The sequence below is a fragment of the Cottoperca gobio genome, chromosome 14, assembly GCF_900634415.1.
Source record: "Cottoperca gobio chromosome 14, fCotGob3.1, whole genome shotgun sequence".
In the NCBI taxonomy this organism is placed as follows: Eukaryota; Metazoa; Chordata; class Actinopteri; order Perciformes; family Bovichtidae; genus Cottoperca; species Cottoperca gobio.
This window is the reverse complement of record NC_041368.1, coordinates 22,234,546-22,260,145: the sequence shown is the minus strand read 5'-3', so window position 1 is coordinate 22,260,145 and position 25,600 is coordinate 22,234,546. Positions and strand designations below refer to the sequence as shown.

Sequence of the window (25,600 nt, the reverse complement as noted above, 5' to 3'; positions counted from 1 at the left end):
CATCCCTGGAGCTGGCACTCTGTGTTTTGGTGTGGTGTTTCTAGAACAAAGTAGCCATTTCATGCAGTGTTGCAAATGCATGTGCCATCGAGGTCTAGACTAAAAACTGTTTTGAGTAACAAAGCACCAAGACATTGTATTTTTTTATATTAGCACTGAGGACCAATTGCCCTGTCGGACCAAGCTTAACAAAGCTTTTTATGTAACAAAGCTTTTCTCTCTCTCTTTCCCTGGCTTGTCTGTGCTACTTCTCCTCCATTGTTGTGACAGCACAAGTGCCAGTCAATTTGCTCTGTATTAAGAAAATAGTGTTTTTATTATGATTTGAATTGTTATAGTTTTTGTCTACCTCAGCACCTAATCTTAGCCTAATCTTAGAAGGTGCCCAATTATTATTTTTTATTTTCTTTATTTTGTTCTCTTATTGTTGTCAATTGTATTCTTTTTTTGAGATTTGCATTAGAGCTTTGCAAAGGTCCTTTGTCTTTTCCAGCGACAACGTGCTATTTTTTTCCGTGGCAGTACGTTTCCTGTTGAGCTGTGCCACCAATCTATAGCCACCGTCTGTTGATATAGAGGTTGTTCTTTTTTGTTTCTTTCCATGTAGAATCAGACACCTCTCTTTGTAACATGTCCGTGTTCTCTGATGGAGTGTGAAAAAAAAATAAAAAGGAAAAATAAAAGATTTAATGCTGCAGGTCCTCTTCTCCATGTTGTCACTAAAGTCAATGTTGTGCCTTTGATAGTGAAAATATAAAGAATATTTCTTTTTCTACATCCTACTAACGGTAGATTGTTTGTTTTGTAGTGGAATTTTTTTGTATTTTTATTTATGAGTCTCATAATAAAAATCAAATCATGATGTTCAGTTGTATACTTTTCAATCTGCGGTTAGAAAAAAATAAAAAATGGACTTGTCTGTCTTAGCCCTCTTTCTGGCTCGCTATTTGTTTCCTGGATTTCTTTTTTAAAGAGCAGAAGATCTGACACTAATAATAACAACAACATGTAGCTGTGAGTTTGATCTTTAACAGCAACAAAAATATACTTCATTTTGTAATTATGTAATTATGTGAGGAATTACAATCTCTAAAGATTCTCATGCAGTGAAATGAAAACATTATTTTGTAAAAGACAAAGACTGCAAATAAATGTAGTTACTGGTACGTACAGCATCTGTACAGTCACTTAAAATGCACTTAGACTGAAGCATGCTGCATGGAAATAGATAAAGTTATATATAGTTGCAGAAAACTGACTGAGCCCGGCTGAAGTTTACTGATGTAATACTTGTAATAACCCCAGTTTTATTTGAGCTTGAAGGTTTTTGTCCACGACTGGTACATGAATCTGTGCTAGTGTCAGTTTGTGCAGAACTAGCACGGTTTGCACAACATCTAAATATGGTGGACAAGTAGCTTGTAGTAGCAACACTGATAGAGACTGCTGAATCTCCCATCACACTGTATTGTCTTTGTCTAGTGCAGGTGGCCCAAAGATTAATTAAATGTGCCGTATGCACTGATTAAGGGTTGCATATTATGTTGCCCTACATATTTTTATTTTTCACTTAACAGGGAGGGTTCTTCGCTTCGACCGTTCTAGGAATTCAACACAATACCTGCAGGCAGTTTGCCGTCACCTCTTCTGCCCCTGCTGCTCTACAACGTGTCGACCCGATCAAACGGAGCGTGCCGATCCTTTCACTGACGGGAAGTACAGAGCACAAACGCCTCGGTTGTGCTCCAAAGATTAGGACCGCGTGAACAACAAACCTGGATTTTAAAGAGCATCATATAAAGGGGTAGTTCTCCTCATGTCTTTTTATATTTTAAAATAAGATTTTATATTTTTCAATGCAGCACAGACACAATTCTAATCGCACCAATTCATTCAATGTGCTGTATTGCACAGAGTGTAACTATTGCCATTGATAAAGAGATTAAAAGTGCGTCAAAGCGTTCTACTTTTCAGAATAGCATGTGAAAAGTTACAGTATATAATGATTATGTATATTATATATAAACCCTATAGAAGTCTTTCTCTTATTGATTCCAGGTAGAAGTTATTTAAGTGTCCTCTCCAGTTGAGTTTAGTGGATCCTGCTTGCTGTAATGTTGGACTCTTCATGCCTTCAACGATAAAACATTTAAAAAACTGATGCAAGAGAGCGAAAATGTGACAATTTCAAACCCCAGCCCCCGACTTAATGCCACCTCTCGCTCTCGACAGCCTGCAGTATGTTTCCACAAGTGTTGGCAGTGGAAACACATTCAGACGTGTGGCTCCGCTCTCACCGCCTGGCTGTGATGTGCTAATAGTAACTACTGCAGCGCTTCAAGCCTGACTGCCTTTTATCTGTTCTGCCTCTCGTACCATAGAGGTCACAAATGCTATCATTAGATATGTAGGGTGTGCGTACATTACGCGTGCACCGCTCTCGTCACACACGCAGGATTGTCATTATAGAGGAAGCGAGCCTAGACGCAAAGCTGCTCAGCTTTAGCCTGATGACGGACGACTTGAGCGAGGGTTGGATGAGCAGGTTGTCGCCTCACTTGAGACTAAACATTTCATTTTGTATCTTTGCTCAATCTCATGTCCGACCACCAAACATTTTGACATTTGAATGATGTCTCGTCCCAGTGCGTAAGTAAATACAGCGGCAAAAAGCACAGTTACACTAATGTATCAACATTTGCAGGGAAACGTATTCTGTCTTTCCAATAGGAAGATGGGAAGATCGTTATAAAAAGCTTTAAAATGTGTGTGTGAGGGACAGAGTGTGTGTGAGACGGAGTCAGTTTAGCATAAAGACTGGAAGCAGGGGGAACAGTTGAGGATGACTCATTATGAACACTAAAGATGTTCAATGTGGGTGGCAAAGAATATGATTCATGAGGATTATCGTGATCTTTTCTCTCGTGCAAACATCAGGCCAGAATCTGCACACGCTCCCCAGAGGATGAACCCAAACACGAAGGCTGAGAAAAATGATTCCCAGATGAAAACACCTTTGGGTTTGATGGTTTTAGTCGACCGTCGTGTAGAACAACAAGCATTCAAAATGTTTCCAACGCTGCATTCACAACCATTGATGCGTGATGGGGAAAACAACAAGTAAATCCCTCTCCTCTTAACCGTCCTTTAATTGCTACACAAATGGCCTTTTGAAAACTATTCCAGCTTGAGTGTGCGTTCACACATGACACATAAAATACGACATATATTTCATTGATAGCTGATGCGCTAAAACATGCCAAATCCCCAGTACGCTCCATTAATGGGTTGAAGTGAGGAACACAATTTCATTGTCATCTGGTTGCTGTAATTTCGGCCACAATAAAGCTCCACAAGACGAGCACGTCTGTGTGTCCAACACATAAACATCACATCAAAAGTTCCCAATAATGCCACTATGTTTGCTCATTTCCTCTCGCTGGCACACAGGATCAGATCTTGACTTCAGTGTATTGGAAACTAATGAGGCAGCTCTCCACTTTCCCTCTTCCACTTATGCACTCACTCCCAAGTATTTCACCCAAAACACATGGCGGCTCTGTGGTTATTTATTTATTTTTACTTTATTTTTAATTTATTTTGGCAGAAAAGAAAAACAGGAAATGAGAGAAGAAGAAATAACCCTCATTGTGAATGGTTTTGTTGGCCTTTTAGTGGGACTTTGATCTTATTTTGGGGTATTAGGAAGGAAGGGTTGGTGAATGGTTTGTCAGGATGGTATTATGAACAGTGAAGGGCCTTTGTGTTGCAGCATGAGGTTTCAACACTGAACTTTGACCCACTAAAGCCGGGATTCTTTAGGTCGCCAGCCCTCACTTCTAAAGTGATGACCCTAGAATTCCTTGTTTTTAGGGTTTAAAAAGAAGGTTTAAATTAAACTCTTCTGATCGTCTTGAAACCAGACTTTATTAAACCAGACCATATGACTCAGAGCCACTGTGCTCTGCAGCATATCTTTATTTAGTAGTTTGCTTTCCTTAATATCAACATTAATGAAAAACTAACCTGGATATTTCAATACGTCCTCTAATGATACACTTTTAACCTTACCCCCCCTAAATACTCTGTATATCTTCACATTTGTATGACATGCATTACAAAGGTCTTCTAATTTCAAGCTGCCATGTACTTAATTAGCTGCTGCCACATCCTTTCTTCACACTTTCTCCCAGGAGCAGGCAATATGGACAAAGTCCTTTATCACTGTTTACAGATAAAATCCACTGAAAAGGGTCAAATTCAGTTGGAAAATTCCTTTATTCGCCATATTTCTAACCAGAGATTGGAGGAGTAACTAGTTGCATATTGTAGGTAGTGAACGTTTAGCAGATGTGATTAATGTGAACAATCTGTGTGTCATAAAGTAAATAATATAACCCAAGCAGCATGATTTTGATGTAAAACACTGGCAGCTGTTGTGCGACTACGTTTACACAGATTGATGAATTGTTGGAGACACTTTACATTTTGATATGCAAGTTAAAGGTAATTCACAAATGCACATAGATTGTATCAAAACAGTGTGTAAAGAGTAGGGTTTGTATGTTTGAGTGTTTTCATTTGCCATCTGTTTCATGCAGTTTGTGTTACTGCATAATAGATTTTATTACAAAGCAATACCCTCCTAAAGCCATTCAAAAGCTTTTCTTCTTTTTTAATTCTAAGGTAATTCACTTTGCACACAGAGCATGACTCTTTATATAATATATATAAAGCTGATTAGACTTGACTCTAAACTAGAAGTACTCTGTAATCTGCTCAAATGTTGTTCGAAAACCAGAGATTTAACGTAACGGAGCATAAATCATAACGAAGCATCTCACATTCCTGTATGATACTCTATCTGAAGGCAGAATCACGTGGTTTATAAATAAAACAACTTATTGATCAGTTTAAATTCAGTGACTTTATGCCCAGTGGGAGTAAACCTGTTGTAAACTGATGGTGTTGTGCATGGCGCCATCCTCTGGCTGCTGCGGGGAACTGCAGCCGTGAGCTCATGATGGATGAGCGGTGTGGTGGTTACTTACACTGCGCGTTGTTTGTAGCGATTCATGCAACAACATGTCTTTGACATCATGTGCATTGGTCTAAAATAAGATAATCAGCTTTGTTTTTACATCTCATGGATTGACTATGTTGTATTTGTATTCTGTGCACACGACATGTATTGCACGTCCTGGGAGGGGGTCCTCTTCAGTCTCTCTCTGAGCTTTGTGATGTTTCTTTTAGGGAGTTTTTCCTCGTGCAGCGAGGGTCTAATTTTTTAATTCGTTTTTTAATTAAAACACACATTATGGATTGATTTTGTGTAAAAAAAAATAATTTAAAAGACCCAAATAACCATATACATACTGTAATTTACAATGTTTTAATCTATTTAATGGGTGCAATATTGATTTCAAGATTAAATGTCCAAGTGTGTATTCATGTCACAGTGACACCTGCCACTGCACCTGTTAGCTGCAGGTTAGCAGCCAATGAAAAAGGTTAATGGGCTCAATGTGATTTACTTACTTATAATTATGGCTGACATGGCCTTCCATAAAAAGGAAGGTGAAGATAGTAAATTCTTTGTATGGGCATTGTTAACTGCGTATAATATTTAATGAATAATACATTTTATTTATACGCAGCACCTTTTAAAACACAGTTACAAAGTGGTTTAAACAGGAAAACAAAACATTTCAGGTCTGCAATGAAATAAAATACACCAAAGGTAATATATAATACAGAAGCAATAACATTACAAGTGCTGGCATTAATAACACGCTTTTTTAAAAAGAGAAGTTTTGAGAAGGATGAAACTTTATTACATTTATTGAAATATGATTAAATAGACAATTCCTTCTTTCGTCGTATATAATTACATCTCGTCTCTTGTTGACACAGTAACGCAATTAAATAAAACTTCAGCCCACGTCTGCTACTCTATTACAATAACTTAGTTATTATACAGATTGTATTATATATGGTGACACATTAACGTTAAACATTATATAGATATATATTTGAAGCGCTATAAGTTTCCACCCTTCGACTTACGGACTTATGATACATGAAAATAAACTAATGATACGCATCAACAATGTGTGTGTCTGTGTGTGTCTGTAGGAAATAACATACATATAGAACAAACAACATATGCATCTGCTACCTTACTAATATACATCCTTATTTATTGATCCATGTAAATACATCTTTTCTATATTTATTACTCTGCAAAACTAAAACTTCTCAAATATCCGGCTGCTTCTTCGTGTTTCATCAATGCTGAATGTGTCTCCTGCTTTGACCTTCGTCACAACACTTAAGCTTTTAAAGGCACTAATTATTGGGCCGATATTCCATATTTGTTTTAAATTGGTAAATTATATCCCAAACCACCCCCCCCCCCCAAGACTTTTATTCTTCCCAACACATCCAGGCCAACATATAAACACACTACTAGTATTAATTAAGGGCCTAAAACAAGTTTATGATGCTTGCTGTGTTCTTTTTTTCACATAATTAAAGTAAATAGATGTGTGGGCTTTTATATTTGCTTTTTATCTGAAAAATAAATTCTACTTCACAGATACTTTTACATTTTACCAGGTTAATATAGTTGTTGTTTTTCTTTTTTACTTTATTTTATAGTATATTCGTCTTTGCATGTTTGTTTTATGGAGAGATAGGCCGCCAGATTAAAGTGGTTTCTGTGGTTAAAGCGTCTGTTTGTAATGATACCCTTTTTAATCCTTCATAAAGATGAACAATAATTGCCTTTAGAAGTGTTTGGGGGCATTTCTGCTTCGGCATCTCAAAAAGCCTTGGGCTGGCCCTGAAAACATCTCAGATTGCACTCACATCATGGAACTCTCTGATCAAACCTAAAAGGATGATAATAATAATACTAGTAGGGGTATAGTAGCACAAACCCAGTTGGTTACTTAACCTTTATAATCCCTAACTACAGCAAGCCTTTCCCTGTTGCATTACTATGCGAGTGCCTCCCTGTATCCACGCAGCTACACAGGCCATCGAGCCGATAACTCCGGCCTTTTGAATTCAACGCTCTACCCACTGAGCTTGTGCCCACAGCGGTGCAGGGGCGAGACTCAGGCGACCTGCCACACTGACCACAGCGTGCCCAGTGTGATGCTGTAGGCCACCACGGCCACCAAGTAAACTCTGAAGAGCAGCACGTCCAGCACGTAGCCGACCTGCAGCCACTCCTTGGCAACTTCCCGGCACCTGTCCCTCTTCTCCAGGAAGTGGCGTATCGCTGTGACTTCCTGCAGGATGTTGTCCATGACAGGCGGGGTGGGGTCCCTGGAGGGGGGCAGGCCCAGTCCGAGCAGCCCGCTTTCTCTGTCATGGTGGCTGACCCTTCGGCCTATCTCACAGGTGTGGTGGAGGGAGCACTGGGCTGCAGGGTAGGAGACAAGGATAATATAAAACAAAAGCATGATCCCAAGGGGATTTGAATGACCACTCATCCCTGTCTCTTAAAAAGCTTAATATTAATTCGCAACAGCAAATGAAGGAAATGTAATGTAAGGTAATAATGAGAAGCCTCATTCATGAATGTATCTGCAAAATCCTCACTGACAACACGTGTTTGTTTCCTCAAGTATTCCAGCATGGCTAATATTAGCCTCTAAGCTAGGTTTTTGTTTTGATTAAAGACCTAATTTGCTTTTCTTTTCCTGAATTACACAAGACTGAAAAACACGGTTTGTAGGCGACACTGTACATGTGTTCACCTGTACCTTACCAGTCCCATAGTTGTTGTCCTTGTAGTGCTCTAGGTCGACGCCCTGGGAGGACAGTGTGGAGCAGAGGCGGTGCTTCTTGTGGATGCAGAAGAGGACCGGAGCTCTTTCCAGCACCAGGTACTTCACCCAGTCGGGCACAGGGGGCTGCAGGTCCTGCTTGTGGACCAGGCGCACAATCAGCACGGTTTCTGTCAGGCTGATCACCAGCAGGGCCATGCAAACCACAAAGTACACACCTACAGGACAGGTAAATGAGACAAGGAGATGATACCCTTACAGATACTCTTTCAAAGCAAATAGCAGCAGGATAGTGCAACATACGTTTCTCATCTAAATGACGAGGTATCGACTGTGTTTCATTAAGAGCTTTGAGTGTAGGCTCTTTTTGGAGATTTCATCTTCATCTTCCAACAATCAGGTGGATTAAGCATAAATGGTAGCGTTAGACTATAGACCTATGATGTAGTGGTAACTTGTCGAAGGATGCTTTCATGCCTTCCAATGCATGCTGGGATAGTCAACAGCCTTCCACAATGCTGAAATGAGTGCTTGAATTTATTTTGAGTGCACTCTCAGAGTTTGTTTTTCCCTCACCAATCTGTCTCTGCGTCCTTGACTTTCAGACTAACCGCTGCTCAATTTAGTTTTGTGCTGTCCTGACATACAAACCACTTTTTCCACATTTCTTTTCAAATTTACACTTCAGTTTAATGGTAAATTAAGCAAACATATTTTCAAATCATACGCTGACAGTTCTTGCAGAAATCTTGTTCTGAATGCAAACTGCTGATAAGCCGTAATTGACGGCAGTCACCTATGAGCGGAGTTCCTATGGCGGTGGCAGGCAGAGTGTCAGATACAATGATGAGGAAGACAGAGTAGCCTAGCAGCAAAGTGATCTTGAAGGAAACCCTCTCTCCACTGTCCGGCGGCAGGTAGAAACCCACAATGTCCATCACCATCAAGAAGATGCTGGGCAGCAGCAGGTTGACAGTGTAGAACAACGGCCGCCGTCGGATCACCACCTGTGAAAAGGTAGGTTTTGAGTAAAGTCAAAATGTCTGCTGTGAAAAAAAAGGCAGGACGTGAAACAGTCACTGTCAGTAATTAACAAACGTATCTTGTTGATTTGATCCATAGACAAACAAAGCTGTAAAAATAACACTTTATCAAACCGCCCATCAGTTCTGAGCAGCGTTTTCATCTCTATAGTAAGCGGTCGGTGTGCACAGGTTTTAGTTTCCAGTTTTAATGCCAAAAGGCTATCCACGCCCAAACTCCAGCTCCATTCTAACACACAAAACATGAAAGGAAAGCAAATAAGCAGGCTATTTCCCAAAAAAAACCACTATTATTTGGGTATACAGTTTCTATTAGAGGCCTATTATTTGGGGGCATTTTCTGCCTTTATTACAGATTTAACAGTAGTCCTATTTAAAACAGGGACTTGTGGTCAGCGCTTTACTAAATTTGAAAGTTTTCTCTAAATATTTAAAATTGGTAATTAATATAATTGTTGTAAAAGCAGCAAAAAGATGTATTAAAAACTGAAAGTAATTTAATTTGAACTAAAGTTAGATGTACATATTTCCATAAGGAGCTCAGATAGATAATAATTTATTTCAAAAATAATATTAGGTCAATATTTGAGGTAAAAAATTAAATTAAATCTCTTAATGTTTTTATTGGTCATTATCAGCGGTTGCTCAGTGATCATCATCATCATCATCGTCATGGTTACAGTAGTGTGAAGGCAATATGATACACGTTGTGATTGCCAGGTGAGGAAGCGAAACAGAGGAAAGATAGTAGCAACAGGTTAAGACACCAACACGCACTTTAATCTATTTAATGTCTGTTAATAAACCTGAACGTTAGTTAATGTGTGTGTCTGCGCGAGCCTGAATTCTGCGAGTAACGGAAATCGCGTAGCAGTTAGCCGCTAAGCTAGCGGGAGTAACGATGCTAACTGCTCTGCTAATGAAGTGTAGTGTTAGCATCGGCTCGCAGCAGTTTCTTTAAGTTAGCTTGTGTGACTAGTAGATATGTGAGTCGAGTCTGAGCTTGGACCCGGCGCTGGTTTCAGTATTCAAGGTCAGACGGAAAGGGAAAGCGGTGTGGGGCCTCTGATGAAGACATCTTTTGGGCTGTTGTGATGCTAGAAGCCGCCATTGCTCACCGGAAATGGCTTTGGGTGCCACGAAGATTTCATCCTCCGCTAACGTCGACACACAACTGTAAGTTGACTTTATTTGCCTTTAGTCTGTTTGAGTTAAGAGGATTCAGCTTTAAAATTAGACTTTATTTACAATTTTCTTTTATGTACTAACATTTAGGTGTTCAGGTATGCTCTTATATTAAAGGAGTCTGTTTGTTTGTTTTGGTATTTTATTTTTTTGGTTGAATTGAAATTATTTAGGCCAAAATATTATTTGTTATTTACATTAAACTGCAACTATTTACCTTCTACATTGTCCTCTGGGCTTTTTGTTTAGCAGGTTGTTATAATTTTCAGTATTTCAACAGTAAATGCTTGCCTTTGACAGGTCAGCTGTCAACATATTTGATGTTTGAGTGCATTGAGAATATGTTAGTATATTTTACGGCTGGACCTGCTTATGTTTGTTGCGCTGTTATTAATTGGAAAAACGTTTTAGTAAAGAAATATAAAGAAGACAATAACGGCAGTCTGCCACGTTTTGAGGTCAGGCCACCTAAAGACGAAATCTTTGATACAAGATGCACCACTCCACATTTATGCTACACATATAACCCATTATATACAGACACATGAATATTTATTTCAAAACTTACATGGAACTTCATCTCAGCATAGTAGTCGTCATTGTCCACACTGAAGATCTTGTAGTTGGACAGTATATGGAGCAGCTCCCACTCTCCTTGGTTCATGAAGACACTCTTGTCCTCCCTGAGCTCCTCAGGGCTTCGCATCAGGGTGATGTTGATGTCGTCAACTACAGATCGAACATAATGTCGAGAGCAGCCAAGGGCCATGGCAACAAGTTACCTTTCACCCTCCTCTCTGCTATCAAAGCTTTCTCACAGCAGGGGAGGGTTCATGGATGCACAGAACAGAGCAGTTGTTTCACTCAAGTCTTAATGAGAAGGGTTGATGAGAGAGTCAGCTGTTGTTTTCAGATGCCAGTAAATATTTTTCACCCCCTTGATACTTAGCCCTGGGGTAACCTGTCTGCTTTCCGGCTGTCTACCTGAGGCTGGTGCTGCGTGCACATTGAAATCATGACGGAAAAAATAAAGTAATTTTCTCTCAATTAAAAATGAATGCGCACATGGAAAGCACCTGTGGTCGAATCCGCTTTGTCAAGTGGATTGATAATGCCTGGGCACGTAACACCCCCTTGAAACTCTGCCGATCCTCACCCGGCTCTGCCTCATTGCAGTGCAGGCAGCACATGCAGACATACAGCGCCCGCTTCCTTCCATTGAGACATGCTACCACCCGGAGCTCATCGCTCACCCGCCGGCAAAAGGAGCGAGGAGCCCCGGCAAAGGCTGTTCATCTGCATGCACCGCCCGCACTGCAGGGACACAGGGACGCACGAAAACCGGCAATGCCTCACCCCAAGCGGGCACTGGTGAGGGAAAAGGCAAAATCGGCAGCAAGCCAGTAATTGTCCGTTTCATTGCTTTGTATTCATGTGATAAATATTTAAACTAGGTGGTAATCTGACCTGGCTTTGGCCTTGTTTACACGGTAGTGCTGCAGGCATCAAAGCTTGTGCGTGGCGTTGCATTTTACAAGTTGTTTTCTGTATCTACTCTTGTTCACTATGTGAGACCGGGGTGTAAAGTGGTGTTGGTGGGTGGGGGGGGGTGTTTAGTCTATCCCATCATCATGGAACAGTCATTTTATTTGAACACCAGACTTTCAGGGGAAATAGGACCTAAGTATAAAACTGTGGTTATCCTTTAATGCAAGTTTAAACTCATTAATTTATGTTTTTTAATGAAGTAGGTTCCATTCTGTGTTCATTTTGGAGTCAAACAAAGCTAACGCTGCCTTACTTTATGAAGCTTTTGCCTTGTACGGCAGTGTTAGGAATGTACCTTGTGATAATATTTATCTAGTTGGAGATTTTATTCTCAGAAATCTTAGCCTGTTAAGAAATCTACACACATCAGAACCCTTTCAAAAACATGAATAATGTTGGAAAAGAATGTCTTACTGGTATGTAGCCAGCTCTGGAAGGTGAGGCTGCATTTCTGGACATCAAATGGGAAGTTGTAGATGTTGAGAGTGCAGGCTGTGACCACCTGGATGGGTTTGTAGTTGCGCACAAGTCCATCGTGTGTCACATAGACATAAGGTATGTCTGGAGACTTCCCCACATCTACACTGCAGGTTAGAGACAACAATGTCGACAGCAATTAGTTTAGGAGCAAAGACAGAACCTGGTAGAAGAATAGAAGCAACAGAAATGATCAACAGCTGCACTTCTCTTACAACTCGTTGATGAGGATGTCGGGCACCCACACATTAGCAGTAGGTAAAGAAACTTGTTTGACTTCATCAAAGTCTTCTGGGTTCCACACCAGGAATTCATCCGTCCACGACTAAAATATTGAAGAAAGGAAGATGCTAAATTAATAATTATTTAATATAGATCTAATTTTGTTCAGCACAGTATTAGTGTCTTAATAACAGAATATATATATACATATATACACAAACAATTGTTAAAGTACTGAATGTATTCATAAATTAGACTACTTTTGCAATTCTAATCATAGAGAAATTGGTTTATTGGATTCAATATTTGATAGCGTAATAATGCAGTAAATAAAGGTGTGTCCCAGGTGTGGCATCTCTGGGGCAACTCACAGTACATGTGATGATTTTTGGAAATGAATCTGTTTTATCTCACCTGTCTGTACCACACATATGTTGTCAACACCTGGTTCTTCTCATCCTGCAGGGGACATCACAGTTTTTATATTCATTATATTTAAATACATCAATTCATTGTTTATTGCATTAATTACATGATATTTATATGAAATGCATCTTATATACTGTACTTTAATTATGTTCATAATATATTGTATTAATACATTTAAATGTAACACACCCATAATATTATTATTTTTAATAAAGCTTCAAATAAATCATTCCAAAATGTGCTTAACAATATCTTCTTATTTAATTAAACCCAAGAAGAGGGAGCTACGTGTGCACCCAGAGCACATTTAATTGAAAAGTTTCTACATAGTTGAGACAATGAGACTGCATACGGCAAACAATAATATGTAAATCTCATATATTTCTTGAGAAATTAGTTTCAGAGTACAAATATTTATTATTATTATTCTATATATTCTATAATATATTTATTATATATCTTCATTTGTGCATGATCACTCACCACATTGAGGATGGAGTAAACCATGAGGTCTATGGCCACTATAGTGGACGTCCTCCAGTCTTTCACAGGTCGCACTCCCTTCTTATACCCCGCACTCAAAAACTCGGATAGTCGCACTAATGTGGCGTTGGCAAATCTTCCCGGGCTGCTGCCTGGTTTCTTCACTGAAAATGTAAAAAGTATTAATCTTTTTATATGCACTGACATGCAGAAGTTATACATGCAGTGTTTATGTCAAATTATCTGCAGAAGAGGTGCATAAAATAATCAAAACCTATTAAATACATATATTATATCAGTAGGCTTATGTGTAAGTTAAACATACTTTAACAACATTTCTCTTAATATAAACTTCATTGGAATAAATAGCTTCTTTGTTATGATAAGATCTGGATTATTTAAAATAATAAATATCTACTGAGCCCAATAGAAAGTGAAAGGCATAAAAACAAACCGCAAATTAAATAATTCCTTTGAAAAGAAGTTAATGTAGCACCCTGTTCCTAGCTGGTTTAAGCATCGTCACTGTAATAAATGGTCTGTGCCATAGTTTATCACCTTACATTTTTTAATTTCCATGCAATGAAATGTAATATATTTCATGCCACTAACTTTAGAGCAACATTACTCTTATCTTTAGTTTATGTTCAGGTTTTATTTTATACATAACGTCTATATTTTGAAGCGATACAATGTATTTTGGAGAATAATGACTTGGTAACCGCCATCTAATAATTCACAATTTTGACCAAATAACAATATTTGTAAAACGTAACTTGAAAAACCCCCACTTAGAAACACATACATCGTGTATTATTATGCCTTTTGTTGCTGTTTTTAATCTAATTTCTTAATGATAATCGCTGAAGTGATGTTTTTTATTTTGGCACTTTGGCTTTTGATGCCATTCTGAATTATCGGTCTAATAACCAAGACACTACAAGGTCAACAGTCGAATATTTGAAAGCATATAATGGAGTGTAAAACAGAAGCTGCTGTACCTGTGCATGCTCTTGATGCTCCTTGAATAAGAAGGAAAACGAGTGCTGTCCAGGCTGATGAGAGTCTCATGGTGGCAGTTCAGCGGTTTCCTTCTCCTGCTGTGGAAGTGTGCCTGCCGCTCTGATGGAAGGCCTCGGGATGCCTCACACCCATATCCTCCATATCCATCCACTATATCCATCACTTCCCTCTCATCCACTATCAAAACCTTGTTAGTGTCACTCAGCTCATAAGGGTGTATCCATCTGACGCCACTCCTCCTTGTTCAATAAAGAAGCAGCTCTCCCAGATAAATGGAGCTGAAAGACTGCAGAAATATAAACTAGTCAACTGGATCATATGTCATGTCTGAGTTATCATTTAATTAAGTAGTACGCCAACATCGGGCCTGAAGTCGCGGTGATTTAGAAGAGGGTGTCAACTCATTTACTGACAGCAAAGTTTCACACTTTAATGTCCTTTAACACATAAAACCTACAGTGGCCATAGTTGCATGCTTTACTTCACTTTATGTTGAGATCCCAAATATTGAAGGCTGCCAATGATTTCTTCAAATTCAATTCATTTGCAAATTGTGTGTGCATGATATATAACCACATGTGAATAAAAACTCCTCTGACAAACACACAACATGGCCAAACGTATGTAAACACGTGGAATTAAATGTAAATTTACATTCATATCAAATGGAAATGGAAAGTTTCCAATGCAATGGCAGCAGTTTCCACTTTTGTTTTATAAACTCTGTTAAAGTCACCAATCAAATTTAAGAGGGAAAGATAAAAGGATCCCAGTATAAGGGAATTTAAGCTTGTTTGTCTCAACGGTCTTTAGAATTATTAGTGCCTGGCTGATCGCTAATGTACAGAAACAAAACATAACTCCATCTTCTCCCGTTCAATGGTCTGATTCTGTCCCAAATGGCTATGAAACTCAGACGACAAATTTCTGAACATCCCACACAACTCTGGTGAGCTACGTTTTGAGCTGTAAATGTGCCTTCCACAATGCAAATGTACCGGGCGTGAACACCGCCGCCTCTTTCAAACTGTAAATCGACCGATTTCTCATGACTTCCTGTAATGCAGAAATAAGAATAGGCAGGTTCCTCGTTAGTTTGACTTCATGAGGCTTTTATTTTTCAATTCTGTCATCAATTATCTTCACAACACATATCTTCTTTTATTTCAAAAGAACAGATCCATCTTGAGATGACATTCAGTCTTGAACATAACAAAGCCCTTAGTTAGCTCATAAAGCTCTGACTAGACATGTATCTTCAGCTTGGTTGCATAACATCATGTAACCAGATCCACTGGAAAAAGAGCTTTGCAGATACTGTGAAAATGTTATTAATATTGATCTTTCCACCGGCAAGTTTGGTATGAAGTACTTTTGATATTCTAGTCGTGACTATCAGGAAACCGCCAGGGAATAGAGACACAGCAGCTGAGCTCTGCCTGCGTTTTATTGATCTGTTTTGTGACAGTGGGATGGAGATTAATGTATGAATACAATATCATAACATCACACTGGCACTGAGGATCTTCTCCAGAGCTGCTTTATTATACGTCGGGAATACATAACAGATAAGATACAATATTGCCTTTCTCAAACTATAATGTTGCTTTACAGTGGCAGGGAAATAAGTGTATGCGTGGCTTGCTGAATATGTATTAGTTCTAGTTTCAGACAACTTTAATTGAATTCTTCTATCTGCGATCATTTTAATCCGTTATGATTAATCGCTGGGATGAAGAAAAAGACGGAGCAAGAAACATGATCCTAACATAAAGCCACATTTATTTGGAAAAGAAATCAAAGGCAAACGGTAAAATGAATTCCCAAATTGTTAATTGTGAACATTCATCATAGTTTACAGATGGGTTTCCTGCGCTGAGAGCTCATCCCCAAACACTTAGTGTACAGCATCAGATACAGGAATATACAGCAACATGAGCTTAGCAAGATAATACTGGAGCTTCAATGGCAGGACGAGGAAGTCCAGGTGTTAGCGTTGGTGAATCAGAAGAGTAAGAGACAACTTAAACACTTATGAATATGATGGAATCATAGTGACAAACAAACATGATGTGTGTATGACATAAGTGCTCTGCATACACTTTATTAATATATCATCTGGATAAACTCTTGTTTCTTGCCATGTCTGATGTTGTTGTTATAATGTTGCCAGATCAGAATATAAAGTTATCATAACTGATAAAAACTTCAAAAATACCAGGTGCGTACTTATAGTGTACACACAATATAAAGTGTATCCTATTCTATTTAGTTAGGCATAATAACTTTTGTGGAAGGGAAATTAAATACGACCACTCTTTGAATATATATATATATATATATATATATATATATAAAAGAAAAAAATATATAGATATTTTTTAGATATTTTTATGATTTATGATCTATGATTATGATTTATGACTATATATATATATATATATATATATATATATATATATATTCTTTTTTAAATGCACATTGTTCTTTCTACAATTCTGCATCCTTCTCTGTCCAATGTAACATATTTAGGCTTCTCCAACGGACTAAATTGCATCCCGATCACTGTAAATATAATTAACACTATAAGTGCTTATCACAAAACAATCCTCAAGTCTGTGATTGTGCAGTCAGGCGGAGCTCCAACTGGCCCAGAGCGTCAGCAGTGTACCGGCGTACGAGGCCAGAACCAACAGGTAAAAGCGGAACAGGAAGCAGTCGAGCTTTGAACAGAGGGCCAGCCATTCAGCCTGAGCCGAAGACTCGCTGTCCTCCTGGGATAAAGCCAGGTGCAGGGAAACCAGCTCCTGGAGAAGCCACTCCAGGCCGGATGGAGCATGGTGGATCTCATTCAGGGACAGCAGGTCCTCCTCCAGTGAGGGCTCAACATCATAATCTATGAGAAGATCAAAGAATCTGGTTTAAAATGTGAACGATTACTATCAATTAATGCACTTTCTCTAAATAACAATACAAACCAATCCTTGAGGTTGGGACACTTTATTAATATTCCAGACACCAGTAGTGTGGTACTTGCAGAAAGCTCTGGTACAGACAGTCTCAGCTCACCATAGTACAGCTCTTCTCCCGCTTTCATCATTTAAAGAAAGCTTTCATTTGGGATTTTACAGAGATAAAAATGAAAGTACTTGCACAACCAGCTGCTCCAGCTATTTCTGAAGAGAATCTTTTTAATGCTTGTGTTGAAAAAAGTTTCAACAAGCTGAATAAGATGAGTTAAAGATCATCTTCCCCTTCACATTATTTCATTATATGAAGCACAGAAACACAAACAGTTCAACGCTGCAGTTGCAGCTCCCGGGATGAACGTATGGCGCAGAGGTCTCTCGCTCTTACCTTGATATTCAAGGTTAGAAATGATTCCTAGTAGGTAAAAAGGAAGTCAACACATTTGTGAAAAAAGCCTTTGTGTAGCAATACCAGAACATCTGTTTGAATGTCTAGAGTTTAAACTTTCCCGCACTGACAGAAAGTGCCTTGGCTTTCTTCCATCTTCGTGCTCTTTCATCGTTGACTCAAATGGAAACCTGTTTTTTTTGCAAACAGACCTTTTGACTTGGTGAAGCGTAAAGCGAGGACACACTGTGGTATCGCCTGTCAGCAGGACTTTGGGAAAGTCTCAGTCATCCAGCTCGTAGCTTACCTCCGGACAGGTTGATGTGATCGAGGGTCTTAATGGAGGTTAAAGCGCTCTCTGTGAATCCGAGACCAGCTGAGCCGTACTTGTCCAGCAGGCAGGCAGACACTGACATTTGCCTGACCTCCTTCTCACTGTGGTGGAGCAGCTTCACCACCAGGATAGACTTGATCAGGCTGAGCATCAGCATGGCCATGCACACTGCGAAGAACACGCCTGGGTGGAGATGGGAGAGAAAACTGAACAACTCTGGATACTTTCAAACTGGCTAGATTACAGACAATAACTAGAGTAATGCATTATTAATAACCATTATTCAAGCTGTTTTTGTGCAAAGACGATCTCTGGAATGATTTTCTGTCTGTTTTTACTTGTGTTGACGATGAAAAACATTATATATAATCCAAAGAATTAGAATAAGCAAAACGTGTTTGACTTGCTGTCAATCAGTGGAATAACTGTTTTGGATAGACTGGTTAAAACTCAAATAATTATTATATTATTAAAGTGTTTAAAGGTTAAAAATGAAAATATTGGTATTAACTCAAATGTGTTGAGTATGGAGTGTTTATAGTTACACCCCGCAGTTCTGTCGTTGTTGTGTTATAATTGGAGTATTGGTGTCCATATGAATGTGAGCACTGATTTGGGTGTTGACTATGATATAAGTTGAATAAAAAAACTAATAAACTAAAGTCTGTGTTTGGAAATGTGTTTTTCTTTCTCAGCACTCAGTAAACCTGCTTCTAAGAATCGGCCCCCTTCATCCCTTTTATGCAGTTCGACATGATAAACCAGCTGGTAAACATGAGCCTGCACTTTATTCATGTCTTTCTAAAGGTACTCTGGAAGTTTATCACACCATGCATTTTGGGAATTTGTTATGCGAGTACAACAGACTTTCTGGTTGCAATAACAACAACATAAACGGAACAGTACAAAAAACGAAAACTGTCAAGTCAAAACTGAAGGACAAAATAATTGGGTCTCAAACGAAGCAAAATTGATAGAATGTTAAATTGCATATACACTGAAATGATCTGAACAAACAACACTCATTAAATATCCCACCTATGAGTGGAGTACTGAGTGCTGTGACGGGTAAGTCATCTGTCAGGTTGACTCTGAACACAGTGTAGCCCAGCAGTATGCTGATCTTAAAGGTAATGCGTGTACCGCTGTTCAGAGGCAGGTAGAAGCTGACCACATCCACCAGCATGAGGAAGATGCTGGGGATGAGGAGACCCACCACATACAGCAGGGGGCGCCGGCGGATCAACACCTGAAAGAAACATGAGGACAGAGAGCTGAGATCTGAAATAATATCATTTATTCAATGTTCCCTCGAGAGTTGTGAAGCCGTGCGGATAGTTTTCTAGTTTCGACATAGCTGTCACCTTTACTCTAAACAGATCTTTGTCAAGTTTAGTTAAAATCAACATTTTCTCAGAACAGGAAATGAACAAAAGCATTTTCCGTCAGAAACCATTTCTATACAACAGATATCTTGAGCAACTAAACTGCCACAACTTAACAATATCCCAGTGAGCCATGAAATGCTCTATTACCAAAAAGCCTTTCGCACTTTGAGCTGAATAAATAACAGCCCTCCCTGCTCTCCACCTGCGACGGGCTATGGGGCCATTTTCCTTGCCACTAACAAGAAGTCCATTGATCAGGCAGCCACTGAGACAGTCTCATTATGGTTGCTCACCCTCCCCTGTCCACCAGCCTCCCTCTCTATCTGTCTCTTTACTTGCAAGAAACAGCCTCAGTCTCATCATTTGGCATTAGCTCACTAGCCTGATCCATGAAGGTCGCGGCCAATTGCTTTACACTTTACAATTCCACCGCACTGCGTGGAGGGGGGCTGACCCACAGAGGGGCAACAGTTTAAAGCTCACCATCGATAAGCAATCACAGCCATCACTGTGCAGCTACTGGCTCACTTGTTACGGAGCTGTACCACAATACTGCACCATTAGACATCAGTGTTAGGATTCTATTATTATTATTATATTCAAATAACCTGCAGCAAGACTTTGAACCTCTTTACCTTTACCTTTTTAAATGACATTAGCTTCTTATTTTCCCTCTGTGTTGATGTGATGAACGTACATGATTGCAACAATAAGACACGTACATTGAACTGGATGTGGGCGTAGTCGGTGTTGTCTTGGTGGATTTGCCAGTAGCTGGAAGGAATGGACAACAGTTCCCATTCTCCGTCATTCATGAACTCCCTCTTGTCATTAGCAATGGCCTCTGCACTCCTCCACAGCGCCAGGTCTATTTCCTTCACTGCAAGAAGGAGAGATAATGAAGGATATAAAGGAAAGCAGTAAAAGTCAGCAGAGGTTGTGTGTTCATATGGACTTCATTTAAAGACGTGCAAACAACTGCAACCTTCAAAGCTGGGCGGTAAACTACTGATTAGACTTAGTCAGAAAAAGAAAACAGTTAAGAAGTCACCTTGGGCTTTAGAATTTATTTTTTTTACATTTTATAGACAAAATGATTAGTAAATTAATTGGGAGAGTAATTGGCAGAATAATCGATGATGAAAATAGTTATTTGCAGCCCTAATCGTAACTCTGGTGTCAGATGTGAACGGGCTCCTTGATTTTTCTCCAGCCCAGTTCGATGACTTTTGACCCCTTCCCAGTCCATACCATGAGGGGTTTTGGTTTGGTGTTCGGACTGCTGATGTCTGTTTCTGGTGTTTATTCAGCCTCTTGTTGTTGCACCAACACAGCTGTCGTGTGACATCATACACCATCCTAGTCTCCATCTACAGGGGATCCAGTCTTTAGGGTTGAAATGGTTTAAGAGAAGTGTTGATTTTCTATGCCTAGATGTTCCAGCGCGCGCGTCACAGGACACCCTGCAAAAACCCGCTGAGTAGGTACTATCTGCAGTGGAAACGCGGCTTGAAGAGTCGCACCATGTGGTGGAAACGTGGCTTTACTGGGATGCTACTGGTGGTCCCTTGATTGTAAAACTTGGCAAACTCCATTCACTGATGAAGACTGTTGAAAGCGCTGGAAAAACAGCTTGAGTTAATAGTGTTTTGTCAAGCTCCCCATAAGCAGTTGCACCCAAATCATATTCTCCGTTGCTACCACAGGTATGACAACTCAGCAGACAGGAAACACACCTGAGTGAAGCCAGCTGCGGAAGGTTAGGCTGCAGTTCTGCTTGTCAAACGGAAAAGCGTACATCTCCAGGCTGCAGGCCAGCACCGCCTGCACGGGCCGGTAGTTCTTCACTGAGCCAGAGGAGTTGACGTACACATAGGGGATCGGGACGGACTTCCCCTCGTTCACACTGGGAACATGTGAAGGACAGGGGTGGAAAGGTGGGAGGACAGGTTCGTAAACAAATGCTATAACAAAATACGGGCACACAAATAATCTGAAATGCAGAATATTTCAGAACAACAGGGCAGAATATGAGACCCTCCGGCTGTCGTGGTCATTTGGTGGTCCAAGTGCTATGAAGGTTTCTAACAAGCGGTCTCTGTGAAATTCAAACTTACTTTAAATTAATAAGACTTCAATTATCACCTTGGGGCAGTTGCAACACTAATCAGGACAGAAACAGGAGGATATGAATATGAAAGGAAAAGACCATTTCTTATGTTACCATTTTGAACCAATCCCAATATTTAGCCACGTCACGAGACCAAGCTTTACAGCAAGACTACTATACATAATATTATTGCTTAATATCTTTCTGTATTGGGCAGTTAATGTACAACAGTGCTGTGTGCTTTTATGTCCATATCTTATATATATTTGAACAGACAGTATGATGGTATTAGACTCTTAATTATGGATATATATTCCAGTGAAGATAACAGGTGAAGAGTTGTGTAATCACCTCAGCCGGTGATGTCAAGCTTGAACTTCATCGTACTTTGTTGATATTCTCATTGGGGAGCGCCAAAGTACGACATTTTTTAATTGTACTGTAATATAAGGATTCAGTGTTTAGGGTTTATGGTGAACTTGGAACTCGGCTACAGTCTCTGCAAGTGGAATTTTTATAGTTTACTGAAATCAATGTAGTTCAATGTCTAACTGACAGGTAGGAAAAGCACATTGAAAATAGACCCAGATAGAACTGGACACTATAGAACGAGACTTAAACGTTTTGAAGAGATCGTTTCAGTAATTTCTTACAATTCACTAACGATCACATCCGGTATCCAGATAGCATCAGATGACAGCGAGATCTCATTGATACCATCGAACTCCTCTGGGTCCCAAACCAGGAACTCATCTGTCCAGATCTGAAAACAGAGAGTGAAGTTTGCGGTAAAATCATATAATTAATGTATTAGAGTCCCTAAGAGTACAATGGGAGCCAGAGCCTTCAGCCATCAAGCTCCTCTCCAGTGGAACCAGCTTCCAGTTTGTGTTCTGGAGGCAGACACACTCTCCACATTTAAGAGCAGGCTAAAGACTTTCCTTTTTGATAAAGCTTATAGTTAGGGCTGGCTCAGGCTTGCCTTGGATCAGCCTCTAGTTATGCTGCTATAGGCTTAGACTGCCGGGGGACACCTCCCTGCTCTCCTCCTTCTCTTCCTCTCTCCTCCCCTCCCTCTCTTCTTCTCCCTCTCTATCTGTATGCATTTATGTAAATGTATGTTACTAACTCATCATCCGGGGCATCATCCCCGGAGTGTCTGTCTCTCATGTGGCAGGTTGCCTCTGATAAAGTTTACGTCAGGATCAGGAATCGTGGCTGCGCCTGCTGCCCTGGTCCTGCTGGACACCGGGAAGCCTTTTTGACATTTTCCTGGATTCATCCAAACTTTCTCTTTTTCAACACAACATAATTTCTGTCAAATGTTGTATTTGTACTATGTTGTTTATCCTGTACACACGACATCTATTGCACGTCTGTCCGTCCTGGGAGAGGGATCCCTCCTCAGTCTCTCCCTGAGGTTTCTTCCATTTTACCCCTTTAATTATGGGGTTTCTTTTAGGAAGTTTTTCCCTGTGCGATGAAAGGGTGTAAGGACAGAGGGTCTAAGGACAGAGGGTCTAAGGACAGAGGGTCTGAGGACAGAGGGTCTAAGGACAGAGGGTCTGAGGACAGAGGGTCTAAGGACAGAGGGTCTAAGGACAGAGGGTCTGAGGACAGAGGGTCTGAGAACAGAGGGTCTAAGGACAGAGGGTCTGAGGACAGAGGGTCTGAGGACAGAGGGTCTAAGGACAGAGGGTCTGAGGACAGAGGGTCTGAGGACAGAGGGTCTAAGGACAGAGGGTCTAAGGACAGAGGGTCTGAGGACAGAGGGTCTAAGGACAGAGGGTCTGAGGACAGAGGGTCTGAGGACAGAGGGTCTAAGGACAGAGGGTCTGAGGACAGAGGGTCTGAGAACAGAGGGTCTAAGGACAGAGGGTCTGAGGACAGAGGGTCTGAGGACAGAGGGTCTAAGGACAGAGGGTCTAAGGACAGAGGGTCTGAGGACAGAGGGTCTAAGGACAGAGGGTCTGAGGACAGAGGGTCTGAGGACAGAGGGTCTAAGGACAGAGGGTCTGAGGACAGAGGGTCTGAGGACAGAGGGTCTAAGGACAGAGGGTGTCGTATCCTGTACAGTCTGTAAAGCACACTGAGACAAATGTATAATTTGTGATATTGGGTTATATAAATACATTTGATTTGATTTGATTTATTAACTAATGGAATAGCTAATATTCACCATAAATGAACTTAACTGGCTTTGTCATCGATAATGAAGTGTATTCCAATCAATACTACCTCATTTAAATAGAGTTACTGTTGAATGAAGTTGTAAAACTCACTGGGGAGGTAGATAATTGAGCAGTTTTAATTCTATGATATGGATTCTATGGAGGAGAAAATTGCATGTTTTCCTGAAGCTTCACAACGAGAAACAAAAAGGAAATATTGAGTGAAATGTGGCCACCTACCTGTCTGTACCAAATACTTGTGGTTATGGTCTGCGTCTTTCCATCCTGCGAAAAGGAGAACATCTTAATGATACTTTTAAACTCAGATCTTTCTGCAGCAGTGGGATCATAGCAAAGTGCACATACCACATCCAGTACAGACTGCAGGATGAGGTCTAAGTAGACAGTGGTCAGACTGGTCCAGTTGTGAACTGGTCGAACGCCGCAATCATATTTCCTCAGGAGGGTCCTGGTCAGCTGGTTCAGAGCGGATCTCTTTGGCTTCTCTGGCACACATTCAGCCAGATGAGCTGAAAGGCAAAGCTAGATTACCACCCGGACAAAGCCCAGGCTGCTGGGGGCCCGAAGCTCGGGGTCTCTAACCCAGCATTGCTAAAAGGGATGAAGGGATGATAAATATGTGTTGTATTCATGAGTTTATTACATTTTTACAACGACACACCACAAGGAATTTAAGTGTATACTCTTATCAGTCAGGAGTATTTATGGCAAAACACATTACATGTGCATTTTTCCAAAGCATTCCCATTCTAAAGTTTTTTACAGAATAATATGACTGTAATTGCACATGGCGGTTGTCGTGCTTTATGAATATCAGTGACAAGGAGGGGACAATAGCTCTACTTTCTCTCAAAGCAGAGCAACATGGACAACATGATGTTTGACAGTACAGCTTGGAAAAAGGCTGTCACACTACTGACATTGAATCCATGAGAGAGGAGAGTCCCGCTCCAAAGAGCAAACAATGTGGTTTTAAATATCAGATTTTTCTTTTAGCTGACTCTTTGCAACAACACCCTGCTGGTATTTTTTAAATGCAATTGTCTTGACATTTTATTTAGCCGAAAAATAGCATCTTACCTGAGAACAACAGCGAGAGCCAAATGAGAGACATCAAGCTACCAAAAGGTCTACCTTCCAGATGATAGTTTTTATCCGGGTGTCACATCAAAATGTCTGCTCTTATAGCACAAAAGAATATCCACAGTTTCATGAGTAGCGGTGCTCTGTGTAGGGGAAGAACAATGAACAGGGTAGTGCAGACATTTTGGTTGCACTGATATTGATTTTCCACTGCCTGGGTAAGGTGATACATATCGTAATGACTCCCTGAAGGTTTGGTTGGTGTGTTGCTGCATTACAGAGGATGCAAACTAAACTTCCAGTGAAGTAGTTCCTTCTCCTTCTTAGAAAATATCTCATATTTACAATTCAACCTTTAAATGAAGACAAAGACACCAGATAAGAGGGACATTTGTTTAAAATGATGCTCAAGACACATAGTGCAGGCATTAAAAAGAAAATCATGCATCTTGGGTAAAAAATGCATAAATGAATAATAATATAAATGTAAAATGTCTTATTATCTATGTAGCTTACCTGAAGTAGAAAGCACAGTCCTAACATGGCAAAGTACATTTAAAGTGTGATGGTTTGGTATGTTATGTTATCAGTTCATCTCAGATCATTTTGACTTTATGAGAATTGTTTTTGCTGCTGGAAATTAATATATGTTTAATTGGCTAGAATATCAACAAAAATCATTTCAGTTCAAAATCAATATCTATAATTTTTTAATTAGTTATTCGATAGTTAAAACATAAGTAATAGGCTTCCACAGTGTAAAAATACTATGTAACAAGCCCTACATTTAAAATTGTACTGATGTAAAAGTACAAAAGTAACCTAGCATCCAAATGTAGGCTATTCAATATACAGAATGACCCATTTTAGAATATCTATTATATTATTGAGTATAGTTATTGATGCATTAATGTGTTTATCACTTTA

The 25,600-nt window shown here is 39.9% G+C and overlaps 2 protein-coding genes across 2 annotated transcripts; both read right to left on the bottom strand.

The window, feature by feature from the left end:
• Positions 1-5,556: 5,556 nt before the first annotated feature.
• Positions 5,557-14,369, bottom strand: htr3a (5-hydroxytryptamine (serotonin) receptor 3A). The gene is made up of 9 exons (XM_029448032.1): positions 14,228-14,369; positions 13,187-13,350; positions 12,689-12,733; positions 12,268-12,377; positions 11,990-12,159; positions 10,596-10,756; positions 8,596-8,806; positions 7,781-8,017; positions 5,557-7,432 (listed from the first exon to the last, which is right to left on the bottom strand). The coding sequence occupies exons 1-9, from the start codon at positions 14,367-14,369 to the stop codon at positions 7,122-7,124; spliced, it is 1,551 nt and encodes a 516-aa protein (XP_029303892.1). The 3' UTR covers positions 5,557-7,121.
• A 2,377-nt stretch (positions 14,370-16,746) lies between these two features.
• Positions 16,747-24,773, bottom strand: htr3b (5-hydroxytryptamine (serotonin) receptor 3B). The gene is made up of 9 exons (XM_029448923.1): positions 24,671-24,773; positions 23,936-24,099; positions 23,810-23,854; positions 22,052-22,161; positions 21,025-21,194; positions 20,011-20,168; positions 18,939-19,149; positions 17,874-18,083; positions 16,747-17,105 (listed from the first exon to the last, which is right to left on the bottom strand). Exons 1-9 carry the CDS (start codon positions 24,702-24,704, stop codon positions 16,840-16,842), a joined length of 1,368 nt encoding a protein of 455 aa, XP_029304783.1. The 5' UTR covers positions 24,705-24,773; the 3' UTR covers positions 16,747-16,839.
• Between the last annotated feature and the right edge of the window lie 827 nt (positions 24,774-25,600).